General features: G+C 42.4%; 1 protein-coding gene across 7 annotated transcripts in view; it reads right to left on the reverse strand.

Annotated features, from left to right (window-relative positions):
- COBL (cordon-bleu WH2 repeat protein) overlaps positions 1 to 26,690 on the reverse strand; it is a 431,588-nt gene that overhangs the window by 266,864 nt on the left and 138,034 nt on the right. For 6 of the 7 annotated variants that reach the window (XM_075586505.1, XM_075586504.1, XM_075586501.1 and 3 more), the window contains 2 exons: positions 9,457 to 9,667; positions 5,538 to 5,766 (listed from right to left, as the gene is read on the reverse strand). In XM_075586505.1, the coding sequence (XP_075442620.1) occupies positions 5,538 to 5,766; positions 9,457 to 9,667 (440 nt within the window). Of the gene's footprint in view, positions 1 to 1,458; positions 1,636 to 5,537; positions 5,767 to 9,456; positions 9,668 to 26,690 lie in introns of those variants that run through there. The other variant, XM_075586506.1, reaches the window with a different exon arrangement.

The raw sequence follows: 26,690 nt of genomic DNA on the forward strand, positions 1-26,690 counted from the left end.
GGGACAAACACGTGTATACACACAAGGGGCACTCAGCCCTCACCCTTCAGTGGTTTATTCTTCCATTAGTGACACTACACATTTTTAAACACCGTCACTTTAAGTCAAAACAAACTCATAAAAATAACACCTACTCCTGTCAGGAGTTAACTCACATGCATATCCCAATCTGCAATATTGGCTGGCTAAGTCAGTTACCAACTTTAAATAACACACAAAGATAACATTGAGTCCTTAACTGTCAGATGGGGACAGCGCCCCAATAGATCCTCAGTTGCTGCAACATGTGGGGGGCCTGTCCACCCCAAACTGGATACTGGGTTGCAGCTTTCTCCCAGCCTCCAGGCTCTAAGAGAGAGACTGCAGCAGCAAACCTCACTGCAATATATTCCTGTTCCTTAATTAGGAGAGCAGGTGAGGGAAACCAGAACCACTGTAAAGTCTGGTATGGATTTCCTATTCACCAGCCTTAGTGACCGTGAAGCTTTGAAGCAGATCACTTCCATACTAAGTCTGCACTTTCTTCTATAAATCAGACAGAAAGCTGCCCACTATCCTGGGACTATGTCACCGTTGCTGTTACTTGATTTTAATTATATAGTTAAAGTATCCAACAGTTTTGTATTTTGGAAATATATTCATGTGAAAGCACTGTGGGAACTGTTAAAACGGCCCCCATGAAATCTGGCGTATTCGCAGAAATGCTGCAACGTTGTTTGTTCGTGTAGTTATGAGCTCATAGGTAGCTCTGAATAAAATCACTATGCAATGCATCGTCTGTGATATATGTCACTGCCTTATTCAAATCGGATTTATAGGCCTAAGTAATATTAAACACATCCTAAATTAATTATATTTAAACAGCTGCTAACTGTGACTGGAACTCTGAAATAGATGTACTAAGAGTGGCTGATGATTAGGGCTCTATGTTAACCCATGTTATCTACAGGGACAAGACTTGAACCAATGCGAAGCGTAGCTGGCTATCCCTATTCATGTTGTGCCTGCTCTGTATTGCCTAAGTACTCAATCACAAATAAGGTATGATCCATATGCCATGTTCCACATTCTGCGCCTATTAGGCACATTAGACATACAGTATAGCCCCATATAGGTCAAAGTCATTACCTCATTGCCTTAAAGGTCATCTTATGCTCCTCACTTGTATACTAATAAATAGCGAAAGGACATGTATTCTGTCTTTGCCTTAACTTGCCTTCAAAAAGAGAGAGCGAGAGATGGAAATTGATTTGGCGACACAAGTCTAAAAATAGATATACATAGAGTAGCATTTTTTGTGCCGCTGTGTTCAATAAAGACTTACAGTATCTGTATTTACTTTCCTGTGTTTAATAACAGACACGTTAATTTTAATGCTTTGCAATCCCCTGGCTCCGCTGCATTAGGAAACCAAAATCAGAGGATAATGTGCCAAAGAACATAATAAGAAAGACTTACTTTCTCCCAATGAAATGAAGCTTGCACGCAAAATACTTCAAATCCCTGACATCTCTTGGCTGCCTGGTATACACGATACGCACTTTGTGCAGTAGAACAAATTCCAGTTTTTATGCTACTGGAATCCACATTTCTGCCACTCCTTAGAAAGACACCCAGAGACTCGGTTAGTTGGCTGCCTTTGCCAGACACACCTCTGATGCAAAGTCCAGAGCACGTTTCACTGACAGCTGTTTGCCTACTCTGGCTGCATGCCTGAACATTCAAGTTTATTTGCAAACAAAGCTATCACAGCTGCCAGCACTCAAAGTGTGTTACTTTATTTTTTGTTCTTCAATCTCTGTAAGGAGGCAAGTGAGGAAACCAAATTCTGATTTAAGATTTGGTGAGATGTTGTCCTAATACTTTCGCAACCAGAGTATTCTCAAATGCATTGCGATTCAGTATGTTGTGGCTGTTTTGGCAGCGCAAGAGTTAAAGTCAACTTACACCACTGAAGGAGAGACTCAGTGAGTAACAGCACTGACACTGAAACCAAGAGCACCTGTGTATCTGACTGTACTTTGCGTGCAAGTGATAGGGACTCGTGTGGGGTTTTTCTTTATCAACAGTTTGAATATTTCAATGATTACGTCCCTATGCACCTCAGTTCACATTATTACTATTGACACAAGTGTTTTAGCAGCTAAGTATATACAGTACCGACATATCTTATTGCAACAAATACCGGCGGCATGCCGGGATCTGCCCCAGCTGCCGCCAGTAATGCACGCGCGCCGCCGCGTTCCCCCACTCACCCCCCCTCCTCATCGCGCGCAATTTGCACACCCTTCCGGACTCCTGTACCCCTTCTGCTCTGCCCCTCTGCTTCCCCGAACCCCCGCTTACCTTAATTTGATGTCCAGGGGTGTCGGGGAAGCCTGGGGAAGCCGGGGAAGACGGGGAAGCCGGGCGCGCATGTGACTGTGACGTCACAGTGCGCCGCCACGCGCCGCGGCTACCCGCTTCCCAGCCTCATACAGCCAGCGGCATTTGCTCGAATAAGAGCTGCCGCTGCTGTATCCTTTAAATTGGCACCAATATGTGCGTGTGCATGTACACACAGTGCCGTCTTAAAGCATGGGCACGCTGTGCATAGGGGCCCCATGCTAATCTATGCACAGACCAGAAATTAACACTAATGTTCCGATCACCCGCGTCAACATTCAAATCTCCCGCTAACTCAGGAGGAGAAAAAATACGACTTGTAGCAGAGAGTTGGCATGTCTGCATTCGCGAGAGAAATGTTGCCGTTTTTATTGCTTGCAATGTTATGGAAGCAGATTATTTTAACTGATTCGTGGGAGGCAATTAACGGCTGGGGTTGTGTAGGCAGGACCCAGTGCACTGCTTTGCCCGGGGCCTATAAGACGGCTCTGCGTGCGCACACACGGCCATAGAGGTAGATGTGGAGGAAGGAGTGGCTCAGCGAGTAAAGACACTGACTGACACTGAGCTTGAATCAGGGGAACCTGGTTCAATTCCCAGTGTCAGCTCCTTGTGACCTTGGGCAAGTCACTTTATCTCCCTGCGCCTCAGGCACCAAAAGTATAGATTGTAAGCTCCATGGGGCAGGGACTGTCTGCAAAAATCTCATGTACCATGCACTATATTGTAATCGTGAAGCGCTTTGAGTCCCATTGGAGAAACGTGCTATATGAAATTAAATTATTATTAAAGTTATTATTTTACAAAGGTTGCCTCAAAAAGGCGGGAACCATGCACACCACCCATTCACTGCCAGTGTATGGCAGTGAAGGTATTTAAAACGATATCTGTATTTTGTTATAAGGAGGTATCAATCTTGGATATGTGATTTGAAAAGTTACTCTGAAGGCACCAGAAAGGCTGCCCTATACTCAGGTGTCTCAATCATTCCCAATTATTTGGCATCATAAGCCTGTCCTCTTCCCCCCTTTTCTTTAGCCGGTATTATACAATATCGCAGAAGGGAGAGAATAGCATGGTGCTGTTGAAGTTGCCGAAGTCAGGTACCCTGCAGCCCCTTTTCCTGTGTTATTAATCCAGAATGGTATATTGTAGGAGCGGCCAACTCCAGTTCTCAAGGGCCACCAACAGGTCAGGTTTTAAGGATATCCCTGCTTCAGCACAGGTGGCTCAGTCATTGACTGAGACACTAATTGAGTCACCTGTGCTGAAGCAGGGATATCCTTAAAATCTGACAAGTTGGTGGCCCTTGAGGACTAGAGTTGGGCGCCCCTGTTATAGTGCTTTCTTCAATCCTAACTAATAATTTAGGGTCTCCAAATAATTTTACAATATTTTTAACATGTGCCTATATGTGTGATCTTAAGTTTACAGTACATGTACAATTCTTAAATATTTAGAATTACAAAAAAAAAATGTAAAAATGGTGTAGTCTGCGTTTAAAGCTGAATTTCCCACGACAGGGCTATGTGAAATATTCATTCTAATGGACAGACAGCATCATCCTCCCTGCTTGACCCAGCTTCCATGGTATAGTATGCTTAGACAGTTCTAAGCATGGGCTCTCCTGCAGCTAAACCATGCTATTCCTATCTCAGTAGACCCCTCTATTCATGACATAGGAAGCCTCAATGTCATGCTCTGATGTCCTAGCAGCTTCATATTGGTCCGTGGGAGTAAGTGACCAGAAACACTGACACATAAAAAGGTGAATATCTCAGTACCCAAAGGGTCCCTGGCGCACAAAAATACATACATGGAATAGGAGGGATTGCTACTTGAAGATGGCTGAATTCAAAGTGTTCAGTGTGTTTCAATATAAGACACTTGCTTTTTAAAGTACACGATAGATGCTTCCTTATTAAATATTATGCAGCAAAGTACTTTTGCAATGGGATTTGCATATTCTGATAACTACGGGAGATAGAATTAAGAAATAAAAATAAGGAACGATACATGTTGTCTCTATCCCTAAAGAGCAATACGCATCAAAGGCCATTCGAGTAAACTTCAGTTAATATATTCCCAGGAATCAGTACTTTTTTTCCAATTCATGGGGCTTATTCTTTAAACTTTGATAGTGCTGATCGGGGCACAATTGCACGGAAACTTCCATTTACTTAAGTCCTTTGAAGTCAAAAGGAGTTTCTATGTGATAGTTCAATAGATCCCTGGCACTATCTCCTTTTAATGAATAACCCCCAATGAATCACCATCGGTTCTTCAAACATATTCTTTAGACTGCTTAGCCTATCAATTCCTGCTAAGTTTATCTAAAAACAAAAGCCAAACCTACATAACTAGATATACAAATAAATAAGATTGTTATTCAAAGGTCAAATAGTAAAAGGCCCCAAAAAACCTTCCTGAACTATAAATAAAGATAATTGTTAACATGTACATTTTGTTACATGCAAAAAAAATAATACTTGTATAATATAAACACAAACAGTTAAAGGAACATAAGTACGTTATGTGTTTTTGGGTTACATAAAAAGTGTCAAATGTGCTTGAGATCACAACTTATATTTGTAATGTTATTTCCATGTAAATGTTTAATTCTCTGAAAGGCTACCGTTCAACTGCTTTTACCTGTCTCCTTTGCTCTGGTAATAAAAAATAAGGGAACCAGAGTAAAAATAAGGGAGAAAACAGACAGACTTGGAGGGAGGGAGGGAGGGAGAGAGAGGGAGAGGGAGAGAGAGAGAGAGAGAGAGAGAGAGAGAGAGAGAGAGAGAGAGAGATCACAAAGTATCAAAGAGAAGTAAAGAACAAACATATTGTTCAAGGTGCAAGCCTTCCAAGAAATGCAATAAACAAAGAAAATGTGTTGTTGTTTTTTGCCTAGAGCAGTTTTATAATGGAAGCATAAAAAGATAACTGACTGGACATGTTAATCAATGCCAGGTAACGAGCCATTTTTTGTAGATTACTGTATTTGTTTAACATTTTTGATCCAGAAATGTTGCAATGGTGTTTCCTTTACATGTCAGCTTTCCAGTGCTGTAATATGCTTGTGTGTGTAAATGAAGGCTCAAATGATGCTCTAAGGATGATAAGGATTAAGGCACTGCAGTCTGACCTCCACTCACCTAGATTGCTGCTCCAAACGTACAGCTCCTTTATGGCCAAGTCATTCAGTGACTTTGACATGTCCAGCTCCTCCTTGCTGATGGCGTCTCTCAGCAGAATAACATGCTCTTGCCTGAACTCGCACTTCTCGCATACAGCCGGGAGGATGTTCCGCAAGGGTACCACAGGGCTGACTCTTACCACAGCCTTTTGGGTAGAGAGGAAGTTCACAACTAGACGGACAGATTTCTGGTGGGGGGCAAACAAAAAAAAAAAGGCAAAAACCACTGGAATCAGTCCACAGAGAAATAGTTCACCCTGCCAACTCTTAACTGAGAGAACACGCAGTGCGATGGGACTCAGCAAAGGCTACCTTCATTCACCTGATCCTTCTCATACATATCTGGTGACTCATTACCATTTGGCTGGAAGAGGAGGCGGAACAGGTCAAGTGAAAAAAAAGAGCTGTCTTTTCTTCTACACATAAAGCTGAAAGGTGCTCAATAGGCAGCTGAAAGCCACAATCACACCTGCATTTTGTTTTGCTTTTCTTCAATGTTCTACAGCAGATAAATTGACAAAAGCCTACGGTAGTGAGAGGTTTAAGCTGAGTGGATCTCAAGCCAGTTACGGCTTATTACGTCTTTGTGATTATGAAGCCATGAAAAAGTGGAGAAAAGAATGCAGTCAGTGGAGAAAAAAAAGGGAAAAACAAGCATAATAACCCCCTGGTTCCCGAGATACTTTAATAGAGACTTAGCTCACACTGGATCCACAGATCCGAGATACTTACCAGGGAAGGTGCCGCCGGTAGCATACCCACCGGGGGAAAAATAACACGCATATAAACGTTGTTACACGGGACCATAGGAAGCAGCTTCCTATTGGCCTGCATGGTGCGGGAATTTAAACAACCAGGAAGTAACCGGTGGCACACTTGCCAGTTAAGTATCTCGGGAACCCGAGGGACCCTGGAGCTGAAATAAACACGGTTTAAACCCGGAAACCCCCTGCTTCCCAGCTATATAAAAATAAAAAAGGGGTCCAATGGGAACTGCTCCTTTAAAGTGAGAGATGTGGCCGCTCCCACAGTCGCAGTCATTTAGCCTTAGAATAATATGAATACATACAATTATTATTATTATTATTATTATTTATTTTTAAAGCGCCAACATATTCTGCAGCGCAGTACAGTGGTGGCCACAGAGTGACATCCATTGCATAAATTGAATGACATACAAGTAAGGACAGACTAGCGCAAACAGATACAGAAGGTAATGAGGGTCCTGCTCCTGAGAGATTACAATCTCTACAATATTTTAGAGTTGTTGAATGTCTGAATGCTGGGGGAGAGTCTGATGGTATGTGGTAGGGAATTTCAGAGAGAGGGAGCAGCACGGGAGAAGTCTTGTAGGCGGGAGTGAGAGGAGGTGATAAGGCAGGAGGAGAGGCAGATGTCATGGGCAGAGCGGGGGGGGGGATTTTAGGGATATATTTGGGGATACGGCTGAGATGTAAGGGGGGGCAGTGCAGTTGAAAGACTTGTAAATCAGAACTAGGGTTTTAAAATGTAAATCTAGCGGCTATGGGAAGCCAGTGGAGGGATTTGCATAGTGGTTCAGGAGAAGTGGAGCAGTGAGTGAGGTAAATGAGTCTGGCAGCAGCATTTTGGATTGATTGAAGTTGGAACAGTCAGACGAGGGCAATGTCAAATAGAAGACAGTTGCAGTAGTTAAGGCGCGACATGATAAGTGAGTGAATTAGTATTTTAGTTGTGTCATAAGTGAGAAAAGGGCATATCCTAGCAATATTTTGGAGGTGGAGGACCAGGGCTCAGTGAGGGCCTGAATGTGAGGAATGAAGGAGAGGGTGGAGTCAAGACAGTGGGTTTGGTATGTTGATGAGATTGTGCTATTATTGACAGTGAGGGAGAGTTTGGATGTAGTAATGATAGTGGAAGAGAGAAAAATTATTAATTCTGTTTAGGAAATGTTAAGCTTCAGTAACGGTAGGACATCCAGGAGGAGATTGCGGATAGACAGTTGGTGACATGGGACAAGAGACTGTGGGAGAGGTCAGAGGACGAGAGGTAGATTTGGGTGTCATCAGCATAGAGATGATACTGAAAGCCAAAGGATTGTATTGGCACAGAGAAAAGAGGTATACAGTGAGAAGAGAGGGGCAAGGGCAGAGCCTTGTGGAACCGTGACAGAAAGAGGGAGTGAGGAGGACAGAATGCCAGAGAAGGAAACAGTAAAAGAGCAGTTAAATATGTAGGACTTGAACCATGAGAGAGCTGCATCACAGAGGCCAATAGTGCGTAGGGTGTGCAGGAGAAGGGGGTGATCAACAGTGCCAAAGGCAGCAGAAAGATCTAGGAGAATTAGTAAAGACCCTTAGACTTAGCTGTGAGTAGGTCATTGGGTACTTTTTGTTAATGGAGTCGAGAGTGTGCATTGTAAGGCCAGGTCACCGCTGGCTACTGCAGCGCCCACTGTGGCAGACGCTACAGGGACAAGAGCCCTCCCCCTCAGTGGGGCCAAGCCCGCTGCGAGGGGGGGCCGCCGCGTGCCGAGTTTTTCAGGAACATCTGAAAATGGAGATGGCCACGGGCGACAGACTGCTAGACCACGCCCCCCCCCCCAGTTCAGCCAATGAGGGCGAACCTGCCGGGTGACATCATGGCGCGCCTCTGTCATCCCCCCCCGTCTTTCCCCCTGCAGCTCCCTGCAGACCGGGGAATTCAGCTGCACGCACCGCCAGCCTCGCGGGCACGCGTGCAGCGGAGGCAATGGGGCCACAGCCTTGAGAGTCAAGCAGGGAGCTAGGGAGAGAAAGTGAGTCAAGCGGTTATATGCCAGCCATTAAAGTAGCTGAGAGGAAAAGGGGAGAAGAGAGGTTAAAAAGGTGAGTTAGGGTGGGGCTTAGTCTGTAAGAGAGGGAGCGGAGGAGCTGTGAGTGAATAGGATCAAGGAGGCAGGTTGTAGAGTGAGATGATGAGAGGAGCACGGACACTGCCTCTTCAGTAATAGCGGAAATGAGCTGAGTGTGGATTTAGGTGTGCAAAGTGTTGCATGTGGAGGATGACCTGAAGATATGTTATGTCTGATGGACTCAATCTTATCTGTGAAGTAAGATAAGCAAGGTCGTGGGCCATGAAAGTTGAAAGAACCTGGCACCAAATATACTAATGAAAAATATTCCCAATTAAACCAATGGGATTTCCTTCTTTGGTAAATCTGGTCCAGTGTTCTTGTATCAGTCTTGCAGCAGAAGACTTTAGTTCAAGTAAAATAATCCAGATACAAAAAGACAAACATCCCACATGCTAGATCAGGGGGGTGCAATATTTTTCCCCAGCACCCCCTCCTCGATTTCCCTCTGTCCTCGCGCTCCCCCCCCCCCCAAACTCTTACCTTGATTCAGATGTACTGGCATCATGACGATACGTTGTCATGGCATTACGTTGTCATGGCAACGTGACGTCACATGACCCCATGGTGATGCGTCACCAGGAGCGTCTGAATCAAGGTAAGTGAGGTTTACAGAGGCCCTGATGCTTACAGAGTTTACAGAGGCCCTTCGGGAAGCGCACGCGGGATCTCTGTAAACATCTGGGGGGCTAAATGCCTTCGTGAAGCGCACGCGGGACCTCTGTAAACCTCTGGGGGACTAGGTGTATGGCTATCCCTCTAAATCCATGCTTTATCACATTGTAAAACTTTTGGAGTTTTTAAGAACTGGCTGGCCTTTTCAGAATGTGTTATACTGTAGCTCAGAAAAAGCTGTGACCCTAATTTTGCCAAACAGAAGTAGTATGTGCCTCATTTTCTGGGTTTTTGAGGAATACTAGGTTGGGTGAGGGAATATAATGGCCTTATGCCCATTACACCTGAGAACTAACTGAATTGTAGCTGTTGCTCTTTCCATGTCACTAACCTCAGGAACCTTTGGAGGAGGCTTTCTGGTCTTCACTTCTGCAACTTTCTCCTTCAGAGTCACTGTTTGTACATCCAAGGTTCCGATTAAAGTGTTTGGCCTTAAAGTCAAGGGCTGCTGTGACACTCCAGACTTCACCTCTAAAGTATGCTGGGCAGGGTTCAAGTGATGTTGGCTACACAAATCCACCAACAGGTCCATCACTGCTTTACTAGAAAAAAGAACGATATAGATGTGTTAGTGTGCAGATAACAGTACAGACTGAATACCTTTAGAGTGAAAAGCAGCAGTCTCTATAACTCGCCAAAAGATCTTACTATAAGGTACTGTATTCTGAAGAACTCATTCATTACTATCTACAGCTCAACCCCCTTATAACGCTGTGCTTGGGGTCCAAAGAATCACATCACGCTATAAGCGGATCACGTTAGAAATAATGTACATTTGTATGCATTCTACAATAAAGTATTTAAGATACCAATAATCGTGTTGTAAAGTATTCATAAATATGAAAATTGGGAGCCGTAAAAATATCTTTCAGGGTGCTGTAGAAATGTAGAAAAGAGAGTTTACATTATCCTTTCAAATAAAATATGGGCAGGCCCTTGGGCTCAAAAAGGAGCACACCTTAGTTACCTGGTAGACATGCTAATGGTTATGCAAAGTTATTGAAATGAATAACACCCCACACCCCTAAAAGGATTTTCATAAGAACTATATTGACAAGTAGAGAATCTTTTTTTGGCCGAATTTGTATCCACAGCGGTTGGCCGGTTCCTCTGGTCCGCGGATTTCAGCATATCAATCTAAAAAAGGGTGACTCGGATCTCATGCATCCACCTGCCTTTCAATCGAACTACAGTATGAACTTGCACAGGGATAGCACCTCAGAAATGCTAAACAGACAAAACCATATCTATATACAGTTAGGTCCGGAAATAATTGGACACTTACACAATTTTCATAATTTTGGCTCTGTACTCCACCACAATGGATTTGAAATGAAACAACCGAGATGCAATAGAAGTGCAGACTTTCAGCTTTAATTCAAGGGGTTGAACAAAAATATCGTATGAAACATTTAGAAATTGCAACCATTTTCATACACAGTCCCCTTATTTCAGGGGCTCAAATGTAATTGGACAAATTAACACAATCATAAATAAAATGTTCATTTTTAATACTTTGTCGAGAATCCTTTGCCGGCAATGACAGCTTGAAGTCTGGAACGCATGGACATCACCAAACGGTAGGTTTCCTCCTTTGTGATGCTTTGCCAGGCCTTTACTGCAGCTATATTCAGTTGTTGTTTGTTCGTGGGTCTTTCTGCCTTAAGTTTTGTCTTCAGCAAGTGAAATGCATGCTCGATCGGGTTGAGATCAGATGATTGACTTAGCCATTGCAGAATATTCCACTTCTGGGTTGCTTTCACAGTATGTTTTGGGTCATTGCCCATCTGTAAAGTGAAGCGCCGTCCAATCAACTTCACTGAATTTGGCTGAATCTGAGTAGACAATATATCCCGTTACACCTCAGAATTAATCTGGCTGCTTCTGTATCTGTCACATCATCAATAAACACTAGTGACCCAGTGCCATTGTAAGCCATGCATGCCAATGCCATCACACTGCCTCCACCGTGTTTTACAGATGATGTGGTAGGCTTCGGGTCATGAGCCTTCCAAGCGTTCCAAGCCTTCTCCATACTCTTTTCTTCCCATCATTCTGGTACAGGTTGATCTTAGTTTCATCTGTCCAAAGAATGCTGTTCCAGAACTGGGCTGGCTTTTTTAGATATTGGTTGTCTAATCTGGCCTTTCTATTCTTGAGCCTTATGAATGGTTTGCACCTTGTGGTGAACCCCCTGTATTTGCTCACGTGAAGTCTTCTCTTTATGGTAGACTTGGATAATGGTATGCCTACCTTCTGGAGAGTGTTCTTCACTTGGCTGGATGTTGTGAAGTGGTTTTTCTTTACCATGGAAAGGATCCTACGATCAGCCACCACTGTTGTCTTCCGTGGACGTTCAGGCCTTTTTGTGTTGCAGAGCTCACCAGTGCGTTCTTTTTTTCTCAGAATGTACCAAACTGTTGGTTTGGCCACTCCTAATGTTCCTGCTATCTCTCTGATGGATTTTCTTTTTTTTTGCAGCCTAAGGATGCCCTATTTCACTTGCATTGAGAGCTTCTTTGACCGCATGTTGTGGGTTCACAGCAACAGCTTCCAAATGCGAATAGAGGGGGCTACATATTAAAGAGATGTAATTTCTAAACCCTTCCTTCAATTTGGATGTGAATACCCTCAACTTAAAGCTGATAGACTGCACTTTAAGCTCATATTCATTACTTAACTGTAACTTGAATTTATTTTGGTACACGGCCGAAATAACAAAACTTGTATCAGTATCCAATTATTTCTGGACCTAACTGTATATAAGATAAATAAAATAATGTGTGTGTATTTGTTCCCCATGTGATTGGCCGGCGGACGGCCACAGCTCATTGGCCTGCGGGGTGGGGTGACGTCACGGCCACGTCAACGCAGGCCGTGACAGTCACACCACACTCCCACCGCGTGCGCCTCTGGTCCGACCCGCACTCACCAGCACCCATCGCCTCCCGCCTCTCACCCCTGCGCCGCACTCACCACCCCGTCGCACTCACGCCGACGCCGCATCTCACACTCATGCCGCCGCCTTCCGCACACTCGGCTCTTCTCCTCCCCCCACCGTGGGCCCTGTATTACCGCCGGGAGCGCCAGGGGAGGGGGCACAATCAGCAGCTCCGCGTGGGAGGGATGGGGGGGGGTAATGGGGGAAGAGTCAGGACAAACACAGCTCCTCCCCGTCTCCCCCTTCCTCCGCACCTCTGCGGGGGGGGGACAGTCAAGAGAGAGGGGGGGGGGCAACACCAGACTGACTGACACACACACATGAACTGACTGACTGACACACACACACACACACTGACTGACACACATACTGACTGACTGACACACACACTGACTGACTGACACACACACACTGACTGACTGACACACACACACACAACCACTGACAGACACACACACTGACTGACTGACACACACACACTGACTGACTGACACACAGACACACACACACACTGACTGACTCACTGACTGACGCGCACACACACACACTGACTGGCTGATGTACACACACTGACTGACACACACACACGCCACACAGACACTGACTGGCTGATGCACACACACTGACTGACGCACACACACACACACACACACACTGACTGATGCTCACACACACTGACGGACGCACACACACACTGACTGACGTGCACATACTCACACTGACTGACACACACACACACTGACTGACACACACACACACTGACTGATGCGCGCGCACACACACACTGACTGACGCACCCACACACACTGACTGACGCGCACACACACACACACTGATGCGCGCGCACACACACACTGACTGACGTGCCCACACACTGACTGACGCGCCCACACACTGACTGACGCACCCACACACTGACTGACGCGCCCACACACACACACTGCCTGACGCACACACACACTGACTGACGCAAACACACACACTGACTGGCTTACACACACACACACTGCCGCACACACACTGCATGAAGCTGTAAAGGGGGGACGGGACTGAGCTGTAAAGGGGGGGGGAGGGACCGAAACCTGTAAAGGGGGGGGGGGGTAGGACCGTATTGATGTGAACGGGGGACAAACAGAGAGGGGGGAGACAGGGAAAGAGATAGAGAGGGGGGAGGGGAGAGAGAGGGGGAAGGGGAGAGAGAGGGGGAGAGAGAGAGGGGTGGAAGGGAGAGATAGAGAGGGAGGAGGGGAGAGAGAGGGGAGCGGGAACATTACATCACGGGCAATGCCGGGTATATCAGCTAGTAATACATAGAAGTAAACACTGGTGAATAGTCACAGTCACAAAGAGCTCACAATCTTACTATGGAGAATATGGTATAAAACTTAACAAAGTAGTAGCACATAAAGAAAATATGTATGAACATGCATGTAAGGAACTACAGTATGTATGAGGGTAAACATCTCAGTACATTTTGAAACGGAAGCATTTTGAATATACTTCTTACCCTTAATGTATCGCTGTTATATATTTGCACACATTAGATGTTGGAAATCTAGAAAATGTGACATGTTGTGACGCTGCATCCCGGAGATACTCTATTCAAATGAATAGTACTGAAGTAATCTGCAGCACAGGGAAGTCCTTACACAGCATATTAAATAAGGGCTTAAATGAGTAATCCAAGCAATACCCTACATGTTTTTTTTTTTTTTAAATAAATCACTTCTGTAGTATTAGATATTTACTACCGTTTTTTCCATTTTAAAATTGAACTCTTAGGGGCCTATGCAGAGAGCAGCGAATTTTAAAATTGGCGAATTTATTAAAAAGTAGCTTTTTTGGAGAGTTTTAATCTCCATATGCAGAAAAGTGCGAATTCTGCTATGTTTAACATGGATGCGTGTGGCGAGTTTAAATTGGCGAGATGCGCGCTTCAGAAATGTGTTAAAACAAATTCGCGCCTTTTTTTTTCCCTTTGCAATGGCCGCGAGCGGCAGTTTTTTCTGGCGAGGCAAAACGGAGACAATCGCGCCATTTTATTGGCGCGAACAGCCGCTAGATGCCGTTCGCGCCTCTCTGCATTAGGATATTTTTAAAACTGGCGAGATTGAGGTTCTCGCCAGCCGCGAGGCGAGTTTTACAAATAGAAAAGAAAAATTGGCGCGTTTTTCGGAACTCGCCATTTTCTGCTGCTTTCTGCGCGATTTTCTCCAAAAAATGGCGAATTTCGAAATAGCGCTGCTCTCTGCATAGGCCCCTTAATGCCATTTTTAATGAGTTTTAATATACGGAGCATCCTTTGATTTCTATAGCAGGCTTTAGTAAACCTCCCAGCAGTGCAATATCTTTGTAACACTTTCCTGTTTGTGATAATTTGTTGCCAATATTCCCAGCAGTTTGATCTGGAAACGGTAACAATAGATAATGCTACCGTAGTAATATAAGGATACATTGTAACTAATGAGTTACACTGACTGAAGGATTGATTGAAACTGAAAGGCAATTTAGTGAACACTGAGAAGCATGATTTTGATGATCGATCACGGGAGAAAGAATCAACCGGCAGCCTAGGTAATTCATTTTCAATAAAGGTAATCAAGGCTGCATATATTAAAACAAGGTCTTAATTTTGCCATTCAGGACAATTTTGATTTGTTCGATACAATAATAGACCTACAGAAATACATCCGCAAGCTATCTTTAAAGAAGTTTTTCCACTCCAGACAGCCTGCTGTGGGTGGCGCTCTTCCGCTTGATGCCCCAGATGTCACAGATCTGGGTCCTCCTGCGGACGACCTCCCCGACGGCAAGCTATCCTTTAGAGAGTACACTGTCATACAGGATATGGAGGATTTGTATAATGAGCAGGATTATACTGATATGCAGAGTGTAGGGGAAGATGAACAATTTTTGTTTCTGACAAATACCAAACACACATCCCTAAAGAACAAATCCTTATTCTGTCCAGAATTTTCAAAGGGTCCACATTGGAAGACTTATGAGAGCCTGGTGGAAAGAGATCTGCAGCTTTTAGCAAAGGGCTATAAGTTCTCAACTTCAGAATACAATAATTTGTCTAAAGAGGAACATCAGCATTTATACACTCTAAAGAAAAGGAGTGACATAATCATAAAAAATGCAGACAAGGGGGGAGCTATAGTTGTTATGAGTTCTGAAATGTATCATACTGAAGCATTAAGACAGCTCAATAATACTGAAGCTTATTGTAAACTCACCACAGACCCCACACAAATGTATCTTAAAGAAGTTGAGAAACTTATAGATTTAGGTAGGGAGTTGCGGGTTTTGTCCAAACAAGAAGCAGAGTTCCTCTTCAATCCCTGTCCCACTGTACCTATCTTTCACCATCTCCCAAAGATTCATAAGTCACTTGTATGCCCTCCAGGCAGACCAATTATTTCCAGCATTGGATCTTTGGGAGATGGTGTATCCAGGTACGTGGACCAATTCTTGCAACCATTGGTTCAAAAATTACCCTCTTTTTTAAGAGATTCTTTTGATTTACTCACAGACATTGGACAAATCACATGGTGTCACTCTTATATATGGGTCACACTAGATGTGACATCACTCTACACCATCATTGAGCACTCACAGGGTTTAAAAGCAATTAGTCACTTTCTTAATTTATCTAATCTTCACCTGGCACAAATCACTTTCATTATGGATTGCATTTTATTTTTATTGCAACATAATTACTTCACTTTTGATGATCAGTATTTTTTACAGACACAAGGGACCGCAATGGGCACATCATTTGCACCCTCATACGCCAACTTGTTCATGGGTTTTTGGGAGACTTATCACATTTTCGGTGACAATAATCCTTATAGACAATATATCAAATTCTATCGTCGCTATATCGATGACTTACTTTTGATTTGGTGTGGGGATACACAAACACTTTTATCTTTTTTAGATTATATCAATGCCAATGATTGTAACTTGAAATTTACTCATACCATACATGATCATCATATTGATTACTTGGACCTGCATCTTTATGTAGATACAAATTTGTTGATACAGACAGATATATACAGAAAGGAGAACGCTCGCAACTCGCTGTTAAGAGCCAATAGTGCACACCCGAGACCACTGCTCAATGGTATCCCCAAAAGTCAGTTTTTAAGATTAAGAAGGATTTGCTCCACAGAGGAATCCTTCGATACTCAAGCTGAAAATCTCAGACAAAGGTTTCTAGCTCGTGGATACTCTGACAGTGCTATCAGGAATGCACTTAATAATGTGAAAAAGCTCAAAAGGGCAGATCTCCTACACAGATCCAAAAAGAATAGGCCAGTTGAACAAAAACAAGGGAATTATGATAGAGAGGCACCTCTCTTCATCACCACCTATTCCAGACAAGCTGGCATCATTCGGTCTATTCTGAACAAACACTGGGAGGTACTCAGATTGGACCAAGATCTGAAAAAATACACCAAATCAAACCCCAGAATAGTGTACAGGAAAGCTAAGACGCTGGGGACTCATCTTTCACCGAGTATGTATAGAACAAAAAAACCCACTAAAAGTACTATCCCTAATGGGTTCTACAAATGTGGATCCTGCAATTTTTGCAAATACGCCCTACCTATTAAATCCATCAAGAATATATACACAGGCCAAAAACATAGAATCAATTCTTTCTTAACATGCAATACAAAGTATGTGATCTACATTCTGAGATGTGCATGTGGCTGTAGCTATATAGGTAGAACGATTAGACCTTTAAAAATAAGAATTAGTGAACACATCAGAACCATCAAGAAAAAAGATGAGAAATTTCCAGTCGCTAGACATTTCAATCAATGCTCAATGGGCTCAGTAGACCAACTTACATTTAGCGCCATTGAACATATTGCAATGCATCCAAGAGGTGGAGATAGGGAATCTCTTCTCAACTGTCGGGAGATGCATTGGATTTATACCCTTGGGACTTTGATGCCCAAAGGTATGAATACCGACTGGGAACTTAAACACTTTCTTAAATAATGTTATCTGATGTTCATACATATCCTTGCTCTTTTCGCCCTCTACCTCTCCCCTTTTTTCTTTCCCTCCCCTCCTTTTTCCTCCCTTCCTTTCCCTCCCTTATTCCTCCCTCCCCTTCCCACCCCCCCTTGCCTCACCCCCTCCCTCTTCCCTCTCCTTCTCCCCTCCCCTTTTTTCCTTCTCCCTCCCCCCCCCTTTTTTTTTTCCCCTCTCCCTCTTCCTCCTCCCCTCCCCCTTCCCCCCCCCCCTCTCTCATCTTTCCCCCCCCCCCTTCCTCCTTTCTCCCCCCCCCCCTCCCTTTCCCCCTCTCCTCCCTACTCCCACCGGTCCTTGCCCCCCCTTTTCCCCCCCTCCCTTCCCCCCCCCCTCCCCCCCCCCCACCTTCCCATGTTTTTTCTTCCATTCCCTACTTATCTCCAACTATATAATTACTATCTTATATGTATATTTTGGACGTCTCTGACATAGAAATCTGTATACCACTGTTTAATTGTCTATCCATGTCACAAGAGAGGCTCAACTCCTAACTATTTTATATATACCCCTGATTGTCTACAACAGATGTTTGATAAATAGTATAGCTTTTTCATTTGTAAAAATTATACCTGCAAAGATGTATTTTGCTCTATGTATATACATACATTAAGGACTGTGGATGATATTATATATAGCCATATATTAGACATAATGAAGAATATTGTACATAACCATACAAATGATATAATGATGCCCTCCATGTTCTCCATTTCAGAGTAGAAGATTGCTTCTATACATGTTTATAGTATTGTTTTTAACCCTGTATGTTGTCATTAGTGCATGTTGAGTTTACAACATGCAGTAGCTTCGCTCCTGATATAGGTGTCACTCCCCTTTTCCTCCCTGATATCAGTGATGCATTCGCAACCTAAGGAGCTCATTGGTCCAGGGTATGGACCAATCAGATTATACCTTGACGATCCCGCGCCAATGGCAGATGACGTCATCAATCAGCTGGAGGCAGGGGAACTCCTATATCAGCTGCGGTAGCCGCAGTCTGTTTAGTATTCTCGTTGACAAAGGGCGACGGCCCGAAACGCGTTCGAGACTTTTAACATATCCCATGCCATGATGTCTACCATGGAATAAAGGATTTTTAACAGCAGTATCTAGCCCCCTTCTTACTGCAATTGCTGTGCTCTGTTCTTTCCGTAAGGATATCTTGTTGCTGCTTTCTCAACGTGATGCACGCCGTGGGACTCACTACACAGGATTTCTCTCTACTGTGAGTACACCCATCCGTTTATTACGGCTGGTTATTCATTCACTGTTGTCTTTTCTCCAGGGGGGATACAACATACTGTGTTACTGGGAGGTCAGTGATTTTTTACTGACACTCACCAATATAATACAGTTCCCCCATACTTTAGGAGATATAATCAGAGACACATTTATATTTATATATCTGTAGAGAGTGGTGTCTCCCTGTTTCCCTCATATAGAGGCATTATTTCAAATGGACATCTAAAGATTTCCTGCAGTTGAGCACGGTACACTGGGAACGCTGTGTCCTAGTATCTACAAATATATTAAAACAAACCAATTTTTTTTTTTTTTTAAAGCCGCTTGGATTAAACTGAAGGATGAAACCAGCATAAAGATTCAAATCTTGCTAAATGTCGGCTGTTCTCAGCACAATTTACGGATCAGGCTCCTTGCCTCTCTTCCATTATTTATATGGCATGATACTTAAAACGAAGGCTTGAAAGTGAAAACTGGCAGCTGGATCAGTAAAGTTAGCCCAAACAGCGTCTAATTCATTGTAAACTGAGCATGCTACTTACTTCTATATCAGGTAACCTTAACTTCCCAATGACTGAAAATCACCTGCATTGGTTTTAGATAGTGTTATTAATCTCTGTAACAAAATTACAACAAAAACCTATTACACCCCACAGCAGGCCCCCCTTTAACCTGTGCTGAAGTAGCATTATGTACAGTATGAGCCCTCTGAGCTCCAAATGACCACAGTACGTCAGTGGTTTTCAACCTTTCTTTGGTTAAAGAGGCAATCAAAGCAGGTAAATTCTTCTTTACTTTTTTTTTAAACATAGGATTGAAGCAGGGAGTTTCTGGATCTGACCCCCATTAATTTAAGCCTCGGGTACTCCCTGCTTTCGGACATTTACCTCCGTAGGGGGTGTCGGTAGCCGCTCTGGTTCACTACCACGGATCACGTAATGACCACTTTTAAAAAGTTCCTGCACCATGCAGGCAAATAGGAAGCTGTGACATCATCCAGCGCGGCTTACTATTGGCCCACGTAACGCGGGAGCTTTAAAAAGCAGAGAGATACCGACACACCCTTCGGATTTCTGTATCTCCATAATCAGGGGGTCCCAGGAGCTGAAATTAATGGGGTTCAGCTCTGGAGACCCCCTTCTTCAATCATATGTTAAAAACAAACAAGACATCACAAACAAATTCGCCATTTGGATTGCTCATTTGAGAAACCGTACAATTATATTGTGAAATTCTGCAGAACCCCAACCCTCTCTAATACAGTATGCAGCATGTCTAAGATAAGATGCAATGTAAGGAACCCCAACTATCTTTAATAGCGCGTCTGAGATCAGATGCATTATAAGGAACCCCAACCCTCTCTAATAGCGAGTCTGAGATCAGATGCATTATAAGGAACCCCAACCCTCTCTAATAGCGAGTCTGAGATCAGATGCATTGTAAGGAACCCCAACCCTCTCTGATAGCGCGTCTGAGATCAGATGCAATGTAAGGAACCCCAACCCTCTCTAATAGCGCGTCTGAGATCAGATGCATTGTAAAAAAAAAAAACAACCCTCTCTAATAACGTACCTGAGATCAGATGCATTGTAAATTCTTCTGTATTTGGTACAATATTCATTTGACCTGAACATTACAGGGAACACTTTAGGGATCCCCACGGAACCCAAATATCATAGGAACCCCTGTTTTAAAACATTGGTATATTCAATGCATAAGAGTTATTGTAGGAACTAGATAAGGTCCATCTTTTACTCTGCTCCAGTGATGCCACATTCTTATTGGGTCAGACTAACAGTGAGAGGCTCCTACTAAAACTGGAATTTTTTGCATGTTGTATGTAAGTAAGTAGCTTTTTTGTTCAAAGACATTCTCACTGTGCAGTGTCTGATTGCAAACACACTAAGAGCAACTTTATTACAAGCACAGCACATGTGCAATTAGCTACAGGTGGAACTATTTACCCAAATGGTGAAGTCAGTATTTAAAGGACATTTTGGACTTTTTTATTCATATACCCCTGAGGAAGAGAGCAGATCGCTCTTGAAACGCGTAGGGTGGAGGTTCAAGCCCCGCACACATTGGTGTAGTACCCCCCGTACATCGGTGAATCAACGTGAGCTGCCAGCTAACCATCTCTTATAGCCGCCGACGAGTTGAACCAGCTGTTGCGGTTTCCCATTATTCAAGCACCCTGCTTGGCGCCCTGCAGGAGTACCTGCTGACAAGTTGCGTCCACGAGCGGATAGAGACGCCAGCTAGCAGTGAGCAGCAGATAGACTAGCTCACGGTGATCCGTGGCTGACATCGTGCTGAATCAGCTGCAGCTGAGTTCCATCTGCTCAGACGTGCTTCCTGGAGCTGCAGGAGTCCCTGGTGATGAGCTGCACCCACGAGCCGACAGAGACGCCAGCTAAGCAGAGAGCAGCACACAGATGAGAGGGGATACTCTCTAAAATATCCACTGCCTGCAAACCTATTCCATCTGGTGAGTAGGCATTGCTATCATCAACATTGGTGCTACGGAGCAGTTGAACCACCTATTCAGATTTTTAATTGCTTAAATCTATATGTCCATGCAAATTGTGCATTATAGTAAATATTAATTGATATTAAATGATTTTATTGTCCTAAAAATACCATTTCAGTATTCAGCTGTTATATGTTGTCTTATATGTTGTTTGTTTAATGTTTCAACAGTATTACGCTATGTGTTGTGCTTTCTCTTTGTTTTCAAGCCCACCGTGAGGATCAACAATCTTCACAACCAACAGGCTTGGTTTTCGTATATCCTTTAGAGTGGTAAAATTTTATAGGCGCCCACGGAACTATTCCCTGTCCATACTGTTTTCCTGACCAGCGGGTCAGGCTTTGTGTCCTAGGCAGCCCCTTATGTATAGTTTTAATTAATATATAAGGTAATAGTTACTACACCACACACATTGCGGTTAGCGCTACCTGTTTTGTTGTTTATGTGCATTTCCCCCTTTTAGGTTAGCAGCTTTCCAGGACAATTATGTCTCAATTGTTTGCTCAGAGAATCAGTAGGAATATTGACATTAATAGCATCTTTGCAGATGAGGAAATTCCCATCGCAGTTGATAATGATATGGAAAATATGGCTGATAAATTAGAAAAACTACTGATTGATGAAAACAAGCAGCTGTGGGATGCGATAACCAATGAAAAATATATTGAACAAAAATGTATTCCACGAGGACTGAGATTATTTAAAAAACCTACAACAGACTTCAAAAGTGAATCATTTATTTTGGAATGGAATCGCATCCTTGACAGCTGTTCGTTTGAATTAATGCGTCTGTTAATATCAAAACGCAAAGTATGTCTTCAAACATTAGACAATGAAATTAACGATATGAAGGGATACTTTGAAAAGTATAAAGATAATTGTGAGTTACCAATGCTAGAAGCTAGAATTAAAACAAAAATGGATAAATTACAAAAAGATACTATAATCTCAAAACAAACAAAGTTCCAAAGGGACAAAAATGATTATGTCACGGGATGTTATAGAAATTGGAAAAAACCCAGATATGATAATGAAAAATATAGGTATAATAAGGATTATTCACATAAAATTCCTTCAAATTATAAAAAAACTATTGTAAAACCTAATGAAATATCCTCTGATCCAGTACAATTTATAGCCCCTAAGAGGTCTAGAAGACCTTCAACACCATCTTCTATAAAACCAGTAACTGGCAGTACAAAAGCCAAACACCCGTCCCCTCCTGTTCCTCCAAGCCCTCTAGTCAACATACAGGGTAAAGATACTGACAATATCTTTGATCAATATCATCATCAGAATAAGTACCAACCTCTTATAGACCTAGATAGAGAACAACGTCTCCCTGGTCACAGTCGGGAAGAAGAGAAAAATACGTTCTCTTTTTTAGACTGGCGACAAATGAGGGAGCCCAAACAAGCAAGAGATGTAATAAGAGACTTATTGGGAAAAGAAAACTCCCTGAAAGACAATCGAAAAAGAAAAAACACTCTAGAGGAACGAGAGGAGGGAGAAAAATTAGGCAAGGTACAAAAACAGTAAGTCAAAGTGCTTATCAAAATATCTTTAATATAAGCCAACATCCAATTACCATCAAAGAAACTAAGCTATTATCAAAAGGTTTATCCTTTGCTCCAGTTACAGGGCCAGATAGTTTTAAGTTGTATGTTGATGTCCAAAGATATGTGCGCAAGCTTTGCCTCAAAAAATATTTTCAAAGAGACGCCATATCTAGACTGGACACCAACACTAACTTACCACTAAATACAAACAATTCAACGTTCAGAAATCCCTCAACATTCTTTCCTAGGTTTGTGAGTGGTCCCTTTGTGGACACATTCGCTAAAATGGTCACAGATGACCTAGAGACCCTAAGTAGAAACCACAAAGTTAGGACTGATAATCTTAGTAAAGATGAAAAAATAACTTTACGTGCACTTGAAGAAAATGAAGACATAATCATAAAACCAGCGGACAAGGGGGGGGGGTTGGTAATCATGGATAAATCATATTACATCCAAGAGTCACTGAGAATTCTAAGTGACATATCCACTTACCAACTCCTCCCAACGAATCCTACTACACATTACCAGCAAAAATTATTTAATTATTTAACATTTGGTTTAGATCAAAATTTAATTACTCCAAAAGAATTTGACTTTCTTTACAATAAACACCCCAGACTACCCTTGTTTTATATAATCCCTAAAATACATAAAAATATAAATTTTCCCCCCGGCCGCCCCATCATTTCGGGCATTCAATCATTAACATCACACTTATCTCAATATATAGATAGACAACTCCAGAAATATGTCATACAATTACCTTCTTACCTCCGGGATACTACCCACATACTGCAGACACTCCAGGACATTCAGTGGCAACCCCATTATATTTTTGTTACCGCAGACGTCAATTCATTATACACCATAATCAACCATGATCAAGGATGTGAATCAGTCTTAAACACCCTAAAAAATGACCCATCTGTTTCAAAAGAATTTAGAGATTTTTTGATTTTAGGAATTAAATTCATCCTTTGTCACAATTTTTTTCACTTTAATAAAGCTTATTATTTGCAGGTATGTGGCACCGCCATGGGCACCAAGTTTGCTCCTAGTTATGCTAATATATTTATGGGATATTGGGAGAAACAACATATATGGTCCAATTGTCCCTATGGTGCAAGCTTGGTGCTGTGGCGGCGCTACATAGATGATATTATTTTTATCTGGTCAGGCACTTTAGCACAGTTAACACAGTTTCAGTTATATATGAATAACAACACTAATAATTTAAAATTCACGTTTGTCACTAATACTAATAAAATAGAATTTTTAGATTTAGAAATCACTATAGTTAATAATCACATACACACCAGCACATATTTTAAACCGGTTCAATCAAATAATTATTTACATGCACAGAGTCACCACAACCCCACATGGGTCAAAAACATCCCTAAGGGACAGTTCATTAGACTGAAAAGAAACAGCTCACATCCAGATACATTTAAAATTCAAGCCGAGGATTTAAAACAAAAATTTGTGGAGAGGAAGTACTCCCCACTAGAGTTGGATAGAACTATCTCTGAAGTTGCAGCGATGGACAGAACCAGTCTCTTACAATATAAAAATAAAAATAAAAATATTAACTCATCAGGCGATTTGTCATTTGTCACTCAATATAACCAAATGGCACCCAACATACGCAAAACTTTAAGAAAATACTGGCCAATATTGAAAAAGGATAAAGAACTAGAGGGAATTCTACCCGAATATCCACATATTATATTCACAAAAGCTCCTAATATAGGACAGAGACTGGCACCCAGCTGTCCATCGCTGCAGCCAGTTCAAAGAGACACAACACTCTGTGCTGGATACTTCCTCTGTAACAAATGCACGGCATGCAAATACAGTAACAAAAAAATTAATTTTATATCAAATAAAACACATAAACAGTATAAAATTAAACAACATATTACATGTAGTAGTTCCTTTGTTATATATTTACTTGAATGTCCGTGTGGTCTGCAGTATGTGGGTATGACAACGCGAGCTATAAAAAGACGTTTGTATGAACATATATACAATATTAAAACTGGTTTAGTCACACACAATGTGTCTAATCATTTTCTTCAGGTGCACAATAAAGACCCAAAAGGTTTGAGGTGCGTAGGAATAGAGCGCATTGTACCACACTGGAGAGGAGGTAACACATTGAGCCTATTGGGGAGAAGAGAGTCCTATTGGATTTATGAGTTATGTACTCTGTCCCCAATGGGCTTAAATGTAGAATTCGATTTGAAATCCTTTTTGGTGGGTTAGTACCAAATACATCCACATAAGGTGACATGTCATATACATTAGTGTTTAAATTCGCTTATAGCAGTAGGTTCCTCCTACATAAATAAGCACACTATCACTGGTTTAATACATTTTATCTAATCATAATTCGCATATTATATTAAATAATTTTTTTTTTTTTTTATGTCCTACCTTAAAATTATGCATTTTTTTTTTTTTATTTTTTTTTTTATTCATTTTTTTTTTGTTTATATACATAAATATATATATGTTGTTAGTAGTATATGTTCATTGTTTATTGTGTCATGTTTATATATATATGTTGTTAGTAGTATATGTTCATTGTATATTGTGTTATGTTTAATGTTGTCATTATGTATAACAGCTGTACAAAATAGTAAGTAGCTTTTTTGTTCAAAGACATTCTCACTGTGCAGTGTCTGATTGCAAACACACTAAGAGCAACTTTATTACAAGCACAGCACATGTGCAATTAGCTACAGGTGGAACTATTTACCCAAATGGTGAAGTCAGTATTTAAAGGACATTTTGGACTTTTTTATTCATATACCCCTGAGGAAGAGAGCAGATCGCTCTTGAAACGCGTAGGGTGGAGGTTCAAGCCCCGCACACATTGGTGTAGTACCCCCCGTACATCGGTGAATCAACGTGAGCTGCCAGCTAACCATCTCTTATAGCCGCCGACGAGTTGAACCAGCTGTTGCGGTTTCCCATTATTCAAGCACCGTGCTTGGCGCCCTGCAGGAGTACCTGCTGACAAGTTGCGTCCACGAGCGGATAGAGACGCCAGCTAGCAGTGAGCAGCAGATAGACTAGCTCACGGTGATCCGTGGCTGACATCGTGCTGAATCAGCTGCAGCTGAGTTCCATCTGCTCAGACGTGCTTCCTGGAGCTGCAGGAGTCCCTGCTGATGAGCTGCACCCACGAGCCGACAGAGACGCCAGCTAAGCAGAGAGCAGCACACAGATGAGAGGGGATACTCTCTAAAATATCCACTGCCTGCAAACCTATTCCATCTGGTGAGTAGGCATTGCTATCATCAACATTGGTGCTACGGAGCAGTTGAACCACCTATTCAGATTTTTAATTGCTTAAATCTATATGTCCATGCAAATTGTGCATTATAGTAAATATTAATTGATATTAAATGATTTTATTGTCCTAAAAATACCATTTCAGTATTCAGCTGTTATATGTTGTCTTATATGTTGTTTGTTTAATGTTTCAACAGTATTATGCTATGTGTTGTGCTTTCTCTTTGTTTTCAAGCCCACCGTGAGGATCAACAATCTTCACAACCAACAGGCTTGGTTTTCGTATATCCTTTAGAGTGGTAAAATTTTATAGGCGCCCACGGAACTATTCCCTGTCCATACTGTTTTCCTGACCAGGGGGTCAGGCTTTGTGTCCTAGGCAGCCCCTTATGTATAGTTTTAATTAATATATAAGGTAATAGTTACTACACCACACACATTGCGGTTAGCGCTACCTGTTTTGTTGTTTATGAATGTTTCCTACATGACAAAGCTATCCCCAGTTCATGAGGGGGGGGGAGAATATTCATAGTGTACTTTTGTTTGTAGATGCCAATTCTTACAGTATTTCCACTCAAATCCAATGTAGATCATAAAATAGAGCGACATTGTGTCATCTAACCTTTACTTTATAGTTACAGTAGGTCTTTAAAGAAATTAATTAAAACAATATTACTGTGGGGTGCAGTTTAACTTGTGTCTGTATTGTTAGGATTCGTTTCACAGCAACACACTTATTTTGGTTATGTAGGCTTTGGTCCCGCTGCAGCCGCGCGCGGACCACCAGCTGCTTGCCTCTGTTCTTGATGTCCCCGCTGGCTCCTTCCAGCGTGGCTGACTGCGTGCTGTGACGCGTCAGCCAGCCGGAGCTACAAGGAGCTTGTGGTTTCAGCGAGTGCCACGTCACGTGGCATGCAAGGGAACCAATCACG

This window comes from Ascaphus truei, chromosome 2, assembly GCF_040206685.1.
Source record: "Ascaphus truei isolate aAscTru1 chromosome 2, aAscTru1.hap1, whole genome shotgun sequence".
In the NCBI taxonomy this organism is placed as follows: domain Eukaryota; kingdom Metazoa; phylum Chordata; class Amphibia; order Anura; family Ascaphidae; genus Ascaphus; species Ascaphus truei.